At 29.7% G+C, this 11,415-nt stretch overlaps 2 protein-coding genes across 2 annotated transcripts; one reads left to right on the forward strand and one right to left on the reverse strand.

Annotated features, from left to right (window-relative positions):
• Window positions 1–4,211: 4,211 nt before the first annotated feature.
• Window positions 4,212–4,835, forward strand: LOC109787655 (uncharacterized). The gene has a single exon (XM_020349564.3). It carries the CDS (start codon window positions 4,382–4,384, stop codon window positions 4,706–4,708), a length of 327 nt encoding a protein of 108 aa, XP_020205153.1. The 5' UTR covers window positions 4,212–4,381; the 3' UTR covers window positions 4,709–4,835.
• Window positions 4,836–5,930: 1,095 nt separating this feature from the next.
• Window positions 5,931–7,446, reverse strand: LOC145955976 (uncharacterized). The gene is made up of 2 exons (XM_083071530.1): window positions 6,864–7,446; window positions 5,931–6,772 (listed from the first exon to the last, which is right to left on the reverse strand). The coding sequence occupies exons 1-2, from the start codon at window positions 7,444–7,446 to the stop codon at window positions 5,931–5,933; spliced, it is 1,425 nt and encodes a 474-aa protein (XP_082927656.1).
• Window positions 7,447–11,415: the final 3,969 nt, after the last annotated feature.

Genomic DNA, 11,415 nt, shown 5'->3' on the forward strand with positions numbered 1-11,415 from the left:
ACTGTTCTTGATTATCCTGTTGAAAAATAGAATCTAAAATTTCATAGGATTTTGGTATTGTTAAACCATATTAATTTCAAATGATTACTTTAAAAGGAAATGATATTTTCTACCATATTTTTCCAGACTCACCTTGTTTCTTAAATATCAGGATTCACCAGATACTGTGAGACTTCTGTCAGTTGCTGTTTCAATATTTGGACCACGGATGATTGTTAAAGAAGTCTTTATTAAGAGCAAAAGTCACATTTTTAGTCAGCTTTCATATGATGAGGATAAAGTAGGGGAAACAAATATTCAAGAATATATTTGTTCCTTGGTGTTTGCAATCAAATAGTTGCTCAACCAGTGCTAGGCTAGAGTTATTGTTGGCACTGCTGGATGATGAGTATTTCTCAAAACAATGGTCTTTCAATATCAACTATGTGATTGGCCAACATTATGCCTTAATTAGTAAATGAAAGTAAATTAAAATAGCCTGGTTGATCTTTCAGCTAATAACATGATGATTTTGGGATTAATCTAACTAACTAACCCCTTAATTATTAGGAATTTAAATCTGATCCTTGTTGAATTGTACTTCACATATTTTAAATTACTTCTTTTTCCTCCAGCTTTAGATTTTATTCTCATTGATACCTCAAGTTATCCCAGGGCACATTATTTGCCTGCATGCGGGGACAAAAATTGCATTTCTATTCATTTTGTGGCGGTGTAAAACCGCCAAAACATGACAAACAAGTCAAACAGAATTGCGTATTTGTGGCGGTTTCGGACCGCCAGAACATGCCAAACAAGTAAAAAAAAAAAGCATTTTGTGGCGGTTTAAACCGCCACAAAGAGATTGAATTTTCTAGCGCTCAAAACCAGCGTTTACAAAATGTACGCCACAAACGGTTTTTGCGACCGTGGATCCGGCGGTTGTTAATGACGCCGGTAATACAATTTGTGGCGGTTTTTAACCGCCAGAAACTGCCAAAATAACCGCCACAAATCACACATTTTTTTGTAGTGGCTTATTGATTTTAACTCAAGCTGCTTACACTGCCATGTGTGTTTTAACGACCATCAAAATTCATCGTTATTTAATTTATTTCGGTATCTATTATATTCAGCTATTAAAAAACTCAATATTCATGTATCAATTTCTAAGGTTTGATTTTTGCGGCATTAGTCAGTGTTTGATTGATTATTCCTGATCCTGTCTTTGTGTTATTCACCTTTATTCTGCTTGTTTCACTTTCGAGGAACCTTGTAGGGTTCAGTATGTTATCTTGAATGCATTTTTTTACTCTCTTCTAAATTTTTATTTATTTGTTAAAGTAGTTCTGATTTTTTGGTATATAAATTGCAAAGCAGAGAAACACCTAAAGAGACACCATACATTTGTTGATTTTATTATGTCAGAGCAGTAGAGGAAGCTCTTGAAGTATTAAATCGAAGTGATATTGTTAGGAAACTCATAAAACTTGAACACAATCACCCTACTGAAGCACACAAATTAAGTAGGTATTAAATCAAAGGATAAATAGGATATCCGAACCAAATTGATTGCATTACCAGTTTTAAAATCTAAACTAATTCACTCCGGATTGGATTAGATTCATTAGATTGGATAGAATCTACAATCATCTCTACTAAAATTTGTGTACACCAAAAAATATCCCTTTTAGTAATAGTACATATTAGCATGAGAAAAAAAAAACACAATATCTATATTGTATTAAAACCACACACAAAAAAATCCTTTTTATGAGTAGTTATTTAGGAATATAGTTTCAAAATAAATTAAACAAGAAAGTTACTCATGCGTAATTTTAGAATAACAATATAAAAAAAAGTCTTAAGAAGTTGTAAAAAATAAATAAAGAATAAAATAATTCACGTAAAAATAAAAATAAAAAATTATTATAAAAGGTGGATCTCTTTTATATAATAGTATTTAAATATTTTTATATAGATATGTTTTGGTTTCTAAGTCCTCTTATGCAACTCATCATGTCAATGACTTTTTTGGACTCTATTACTCTATAGTTCATGTGGGTTCTTTACTAACATCAATACATAATTAATTAGATTCATTCATGTCATTTGTATATCAGACTCCATGGCACTTTACTTAATCTTGTAATAATCATCTATCCATCATCCTTATGCTCCGATGGTAAACTTCATCAAAACATTCGGAACATAAAAATAAAAGTTCAGAGACAAATCTTAAGATAAATTTATCTAGTTGTACATTCATTTTAAATTCAAGTATATATCAAATAAAAAGTTTAATTTCTATTTCCCCCCTTTCTTTTGCATTTTGTTCATTATTGTATGTTTTTTAGAATAAAAATGTGTCCTAAATATTACCGATGTAATTAAAAAATTATATTATTGCAGATTTGCAGACTTCTTTTAATATTTGGAATATCATTTCCTCCATATTCAGAATGTTATTTGTTATGAGTACACATAGAACCGCTAAGTCGTAGCGAGGAGATTAGCCACTACTATCGACGGTGGATACTCCAGGAACGAACAAAAAAAAATAATACCACTAAGTACTATATATATTGGACTATTAAGTGGTTGTTCACTATAAAATTTAGAAAGAAATGTCTCAATAATACATTTGCCCCTCTAAATAAGGTTGTTGTTAAAGCATGAAATTGTCTTTTATTGAGAATTTTTTCTAGGATCTCATGGTTTTAAATTCTGAGTGAACACACTATGACAATTACAAGGACATTTTAAGAATAATATTTCAAAGAGCTCTTAATTCATGAGAAAATAGCATTTATATTTGCGAGTATCTTAACTTTTAACGAAATTAAAAAATTATAAATTAAAAAACACTAAAAAAGTAAATAAATAATGTACATAATTAGTTAGTGTACTTTCATTTAATTTTTCATCTACTCTTTAGGAATATCATACTTTATTTTCTCATCTTTGAATATTAAATTTACTTTTTAAATAAATATTTATCTACTAAAATTCGATATCACAAACATTTATATTCATTAACTAACAACTGAAAATTCGATTTTGACTTGAGTATAAAGTTATTATTGGATATATCGTTTTATTTTACCAGGGTTAATATGATGAAAAAGAGTTATAACACTTTATTAAACAAAAACAATGTTTATCTTCATTATTTTTATTTTTAGATTATATATTTAATTAAACATTATATATTTTATAATTTTAGATATTTCTTGTTTTAAGTGTTTTTTAATTTATAGTCTAAATTTTATCTAAATTAAAAATATTAAAAATGCTCAGGATGTTTGCCAATTTTTCTAAATCGTCCCTATCACTTTCTATACATGTAACAATTTTGTCAATAAAAGTTTGCATGTTTCTTCTTTGGTGGCTCAAATTATGACCCCATAGGCATAAATTAGTCAATAGCCGACCCATGCATGACCGCGGTTTGTGTAATCATTAGTCCCTAAACCAACACAACCAATCCAAATCCTGCCTCCATTGAATTTTCAACAAGTTCATCATTCTCATTTTTTTTTTCTTTTCTTTTGATCCTACATATAAGATTTCTCAGCCATTGACCCAACTACAACACCTGCCGGTAAATGAAAGTTCATGTTTAAAAAAGTTTGATTTTTAAAAAACCACTTATTTATTTTAAAAACTCTTATTACTATTTTTTTAGTTCAATGACAACTTTATAGCTAGTATCAACTATTAAAAATTATCATTAATATAGTTTTTAAGATAATTAAATAATTATCATAAAAGTTAATAAATTTGTTATACTGAGTGATAATATAAGATTGTTTTACATTGTCGTTATATATAATCAATTTCTTAAAAAAAAATAAAAATAGGGAACAATGAAAGATGACATGAAATGACATTCTCTTCTTACCTCCCTTTCTTAATATCTGTTTTTATTATTTAGTTTCAATTTTCTCTTCTTTAGATTTTATAACGGTGTGTTTGTTTCGAGTCATCTTTTAAAATTATCGGATATATATGAGCCATTGAGCGGTTTAATTTTTTTAAGAATGCATGAGGGATAAAAAAAATGGACAAAGAAAAGCCGTTAACAAGATACTATATTTATATAATTTAGATTTCCCATTCTGTGAAGCAAATTTGGCAACACATATGATAATTCCAATGGTTTTGATGAGAATATATATATATTATAAAGAGAAAACGGACCAAGAAAGGTTGTTTAGCCCAAAAGATAAGGTGATCGAACGAATGCACGTAACACCACCTTGCCCCCTTTTTTGTGCCTCTAAATAACCGCCAGAACTGACCCTTTTCTTCACACCCATGACGCCCCAACCTTTTCTTTATAATAACTTCCAATCAACCTCTCTTCTAAGTTCTCAACCATTCTCTCTCTCTCTCTCTCATGGCTTCAACCCAAAGAAAGGGACTAGTCCTAAGTTCAAAGGCCATAGCTGATGCAGCTTCATGGTACTGTGCCTTTGTCCTTGTGGCACTCGTGCTCCTAAGCATCTCCAGAGACAGCTCCATGCATCACTTCGTAGACAGCCAACAACTCTTGTCTCGACCGTGCGATGAGATCTATGTTGTTGGAGAAGGTGAGACACTTCACACAATTAGTGACAAGTGTGGTGACCCTTTTATTGTTGACAACAACCCTCATATCCATGACCCTGATGATGTCTTCCCTGGCCTCGTTATCAAGATCATTACACCCTCACATCATACCTAGAAAGCTTTTTATGAAATCAATTAGTTGGAAGTTGGAACCATCTTACATGTATTAGCAAAAGTTTTCTTTTTTTCATTTTGTGAGTAAATGTAATCAGAATATTCTTAACATGATATGTTATGAAGTTTTCAGTGGATTCGTCGATTAATGTTACGATTTCGTTTATGGAATTGTCGGTTGGAGAAGCTAGATGTTCTTGATAGGTATCATAGGTTTGTGTCATAGCGGTTGGAACTTGGAACTCTAAACGGGGAATCGCACTTTTTATTTATTTATTAAATGATAGACTAAAGAAGACGAGATTAGTGAATAGTGCATGCGGTTGATGAAAAAAGAGAAGAATAAGCTTCCAAAGTTTTCATGTTCAAGGAACGAATTATTTTGAATATGCTCGTCAATTTAAGGTTTTATTCTTTTGCTTTTGCAGATCTTTATTTTGTTCTGTATGCAGTAAATTAAGCTTTTATATGTTTTGTATATGGCTGAAGTGGTAAATATAAACTTATATATCAAGTTTTTTTTTATTTTAATAATGGTGTCTCTTATAACCGTTGGAAAATTGATGTGTCTAGTATATCATATAAAGATTGATTTTGGTCTTTTTGCTATTTAATAAGGAATTGTTGGGAAACAAAGATAAAGAATTGTACGAATCGACATAAATTAAATGTGCATAACTACATACGTTTTTGAGAAAATAATACATATACTAACGATCACATATTGCATGCCTTATAGATATTCTTGTAATTTTGATAATAATTATTTTAAAAGCTATTTTTATACTAACGATCACATATTGCATGCATAGCTATTTTTATTCTCAACTGCATATTTTGTTTTTTTTTTTTTTTCGTTTTTGATTTTTTTTTTGTTTTTTTTTTTATATTGTGTTTTTTTTTTGTTTTTCGTTTTTGTTTGTTAATTTTTTTTTTCTTTTTTGTTTTTTGATTTTTTTTTGTTTTTTTTTTTGTTTTTTTTTATTTTGTTTATTTAGATTTTTTATTTTGGTATATTAATTTTAAATATTTAGTTTTTTTTAATTTTTTGAGTATTTTCAAATAAAATAATTTAGTTAAGTTTGTAGAATAAAAATAAATAATGAAATAATTAATTAAATATATAATGAAATAAATATTAATTAAAAATTTTAACAATAGATAAAATATTTATATAAAATACTAGAAAATAAAATACAATATTTGGAAGGTTTGATGACATTTTAAGGTTGATGACTTGAACTTCCTTGACGGTAAGGACATTTTTTCTTTGAGTGACCTACATTTCTACAGAGAGAACATCTTTTTGGTTGTCCTGGTTCAACCATATCCATTTCAGTGTGTATTCTGGATGACTTTGGACGACCTTTTTTATTTCTAATCTTTTCCGGATTTGGTATGATTTGCGGTTCTTCACAATCCGGCCAATAAGATTCATTAGGCAGTTCACCAAATAATTCGTTATACACATTTGAAACATATTGTAATGTGTATACCGGATCTATGTAAGATTTATAATCGTGGTGAACATGCTTACATGCAGCAACAACATGGGAGCATGGCATGTGTAGCTTTTGGAATTTTCCACAGTCACACCAGTTGTCATGTAGTCTAACCGTGAAAGTTCCAGTAGGTCGTGTTTCCCTTGGGTTAATAGTCTCTTGCACCAAAAAACGTGTACTGTGACGATCAAATTCGAGGACATGATGAGTATTAGCCTTTGATTCTGCATCTCTCATGGCCCTATTCATTATTTCCGTATAAACTTGGTCAGCCCTAAGTTTAGCATCGACTTCCTTCCCCCTTTGGATGAATAAGGCATTACATCTCTTATAAGTCGACATGATAATTGCAGAAATTGGCAAATTTCTTGTTTTTTTAAGAATGGAGTTAATTGCCTCAGCCAAGTTAGTAGTCATGTGTCCCCATCGTCGGCTACCGTCCCATGCAAGAGTCCATTGTTCTTTTGGTATGGTGTTGAGCCATTCAATTACACCTTCAGTTTCTGGTTCGCTCCTTAACGTGTTGTAGTAGTAATTGAATCTTGGCTCAGTCATCCCATAAGCTGTGAAATCAGATTTTGAAAAAATGAACAATTTAGTAATGTTGAAATATGATGAAACAAATTAAAGTAATTAATGATGCTAAGTACATACCCATATTGATGATTAATTTTTTCCGTTCTGTATTCTTGAAATGCCTCATGAAGTTTTGAGCTATATGGCGAATACAGAATACATGCACTGAATTCTCAGGTGTCCAACCACTGCCTTGTCTAGCGTAGGCATTTTTGATAGACTCGTGCTTGTCCGAAATTAAGCAAAGGTCATCTTGAGGGCAAACATGTCTTTTGAGATAATGTAGAAAGAAAAACCATGCCTCTGCTGTTTCACCCTCAACAATTGCAAAGGCAATTGGAAAGATTTTGTTGTTACCGTCTTGAGCCACGACCACAAGGAGAGTTCCTTTGTATTTGCCATACAAGAATGTGCCATCAACTTGAACAATGGGTTTGCAGTATTTGAACCCATCGATACAAGGTTTAAATGTCCAAAATACTCTATGGAATTGAACATAATGATGAACCATCTCACCTTGTTGGTTGTATAGTGGCCTTGATTGCTTCTCAACAACAAATCCATTAAGAAATCCACTCATGGCACTAAGCAACTTGGGTAAATCATGGTAAGATTGTTCCCAGTTACCATGTACGTCTTCAATTGCCTTTTGCTTTGCCATCCAATCTTTGCGGTATGAGATCGTGTACCCTTCAGCACTTTTGATGTGTGCTATTATTGTTGGAATAGAAATGGATGGATCACTCTCCACCAAAGGAAGAATACTTTTGCTAATATATACATAGCCAAGGTTAACATGATCTTGTGTAATAATAGGTGATGAACAAGAATGCTCACCTGATAGCTTACGAAGCTCCCATTTTTTGCTTTTAGTAATAAAAGCCACTCTGCACCTCCAATCACATGGACTGCTTGTACTGCTTTAACTTCATTTGCAGTTGTAGCCTGGCATCAAACTGATAGAGTCCAATTGCAATTTGGCTTATGGCAACCAATCCCCAATGAAGCTCATAATCTTGATAAAATGCACGACATAGACATGAGAGGACATAGCGACACCAACTGGGCTCAACAACATGCAGACTGGATTTCGATTTGGAAAGATAGACGCAAACATGTTATTTTCGGGGAACCACTTCAAGGGCCTCTCCAACACACTCCGGAGTATTTACAATGGTTTTGTGCTAATTTTAAATTATTTCTTTGTAGTCAGTATTCTTCATCTCATGCATCCACTTCTAGTACGCAACTCCCAACAACAACTGCAACAACATTCCCAATGGCTGGAGATAATCACCCACCTTATAGTGTGGAACAACATCCTCAGTCTTATCCATCATTTCATACGCACCATGAACAATTCATGTACACACCACCATCAACAACAACTCCAACAGGGGACTTCATGAGCAATCTTTTTGGCGTCGATGTACACACGCCACAAAGTGCATATAATTACATGCAAAGCATGAATTTCCCTTCATTTTCGTCTTATCACTCTGAGGTCGGTGGAAGTGGTTCGTCAAATCCAGTTACCAATACTGTTAATATAGAACATGACGAGGACCAGGTTGAACCACAACAACCACGCATTGGTCGTCGAAACCCAACAAGGAACCGACAACCTCCGACTCCGAGGTGTGGAACGGGTGGACATAGACATCATTAAAGTTGGATTGTAATTTCCTGGATTGTAATTCTGTTGTTGTTCTTTTTTATTCGATCTCCTATTTTGTTATTGTATTTTATTTTTATTTCAAGTTGTTCATCTCAATTAATGTTGTTTTTATTTAAAGTTGTCATTTATCATAATATTTTCATTTTTAAATATTCTATTTAAAATTAATTTTATTCAATTTTATTCTTTAAATTTAATTTTAAATACATTTTTATAATTTAAAATTAATAATTATTTCATTAATTATTTTTATTCTAAAAACTTAACTAAACTATTTTATTTAAAAAATACTAAAAATTTTCAAAAATTTATAATTAAAATATGAAAATAAGAAAATTAAAAATCTGGAAAAAAATAAAAAAAAAACAAAAAATGAACCAAAAATGAAAAAAAAACAAAAACGAAATAAAAAACAAAATACAAAAGCAAAAACGAAAAAAAAAATAAACAAACAAAAACGAAAAAAAAAAACACAATATAAAAAAAAACAAAAACGAAAAAAAAAAAACCAAAAACGAAAAAAAAAAAAAAAAAAAAACAAAATATGCAGTTGAGAAATCGGTTAACGTACAACCGATTTCTCACTGCATTGTTTTCTAACTTTGAGAAACTGAAGGTGAGAAATCGGTTCCCTTAACCGATTTCTCACCTTAAACAGTAAATGAGTCATTTTGGTAAATAAAATGGGGGTGAGGTTATTCAGAAAAATAAAAAAAATTGATATATTAAAAAAAAAAGTCTTAAACTCTATGTTTTATTGGTTAGTTAAAAGAAAAAGAAGAAAAAAAAAAGTCATTTTTGACGGACATCTTGGAAAGAATTTCGTCCGCCTTTGTGCAATTTCTTTTGGATAATAAACAAATGATTTTATTCATGTCACTGAAGACTCCTTTTTCACTGGTTAATCGGGTCTAAAAGTTAGAAAGCTTCGTTGAATACACACGAGATTTTATGAGTTTTTGTGTTTTATTTATGTTTTCCACTGTTTCAGATATAATATTGCATTTTACGTCATTTAAAATATATTATAATAAAAAAAATGTTATTTTAAAAAAATTTAAAATATATTTGCTTAGACTTTAATGTTTTTAAGAATATTTTTCAAATTTAAAACAATTAAAAAAAATAAGAGTTTAAATGAAAATTATAATTGAGTCAAGAAAATCACATTCTTATAAAAAAAATATATAATTTTTTTTTCATCCCTCATCATGAAAATAAAAATAAAGTAAAATTATGTATTACTAAGCTAACTCTTGTCTCTTGGTAAATTCAGTTTGACAGTGTGACATTTGATTTATGAGAGTTCTATATTCGTTTATGATGATCCCATATTCGGTTGAGTTAGGAGTATCTTCGATCATTTGTAATCTGTTTCCAATCATTTTTGAAATAGATGGGGTCAAAACATTTGTGTCTGATCCATTTGATGACAACAAGTAGTGCAGTGACTTCTCCTTCATTTACATTTGACAAGTAAAACTTATGGTCCGAGTAAGATTTGACAAGGTGTCCTTTGTTGTCTCTAAGGCATGTCTTGAAACCAAAATTATTGCTGTCAATGAAGAATATTGCATCCACATTTGAGAAAGTCTGGTCCATTTGGTGGTCTGGCGAGTGGCCATGCTGTGATTTATGTGTGATGGTTGTGTTGGCTTTGTGCCATTCATAAAAAATTTCTAAAGTTTGGCCAGTCATGCCCAGTGGGTTAAAAGATTTTTCCTCCCAAAGATAAGTACTTCTATTATTTCAGATGTTTCAGAGAATCATGACAAATTTGCTGACTTGAGTATCGGTATCTAAGTTGTAAAAGTAGATGACATCGTTGAATGAGTCCACTTTGAGGATGAAGTATGGACCACATAGTTGAATAGAGAGCTATGCTTCACTTCTGGTGTTGCAATCAAAGAAAAGGTATTAATGGTTCTTAAGGTTAGAGTTGCAGAGGGAAAGTCGTGGGTTGGGAAGAGTTAATGGTACGGGTAAAAAGACAGTTCTTATATGTCATGCGAAATTCTTTCTTTAATCTTATGTGAGTTTTTCGGTTACAAATCTTGTTGCATGACATAATATTTATTTATATATATAATTTATTTTAAATTTTAGCTATATATAACAAATATTTATATAAGTTAAAATATTAATTTTTAAAAAAATTATATATTTAATTACAAAAAAAATTCTAAATTAAGTTCTTATTAAACATTTTTAATAGAATTAACATAAGTTTTTTTTTTGTCATTCTAAATTTTTAAAAATAAAAATTTTAAAAAATTATTTATCAAAATAAATAATTTGTCTCAATGTGACACTAGATTAAAGAAAACACTTTTGTAGGTGATGTTTTTGAATATAAATATAAAATATTTGAACAGAAAACATTTAAGGGAGGAGATGTTTTCTATTCCTGTCCTGTCATGCGTCAATTTCAAAAAAAAAAATTAACTCTCCAAATGTTAATTTAAATTAATATTTAATTTTAAAAATTATATTTATTTTTTTATTATTAAATTTTAAGTTTATAAATTTAAATATTAATTTTATTATATGTGTAAATTTAAGATAATATTTTTAATTTTATTTATTTTTTTAGTATTTAATACATTTATTTTTTTAGTATTGATTTTAAAAAATTAGTTAATCTATTAACAATCAAGTTATTATGCTTATTACCTCACAATAAGAAATAAGAATAAATAATTTCTTCTAAATTTATTTAAAACCGTAAGAACTAAGAATTAATAATCTCTTCTAATCTCTTGCATGTTTTTAAACATGTTTTATTTACATTTAGAGCGACAGTTTTGTGATATAATTTTTAAATAATTCTAGACATAATCATATTAAGTAATAGGCATTAATTTGGTTGATAATAAATTAACTAGTTTTTCAAAATCAATCATAATATATTAAATACTAAAAAATAAGTAAAATTATAAATATTATCTTAAA

Source organism: Cajanus cajan, chromosome 3, assembly GCF_000230855.2.
Source record: "Cajanus cajan strain Asha chromosome 3, NIPB_CcT2T_4, whole genome shotgun sequence".
In the NCBI taxonomy this organism is placed as follows: domain Eukaryota; kingdom Viridiplantae; phylum Streptophyta; class Magnoliopsida; order Fabales; family Fabaceae; genus Cajanus; species Cajanus cajan.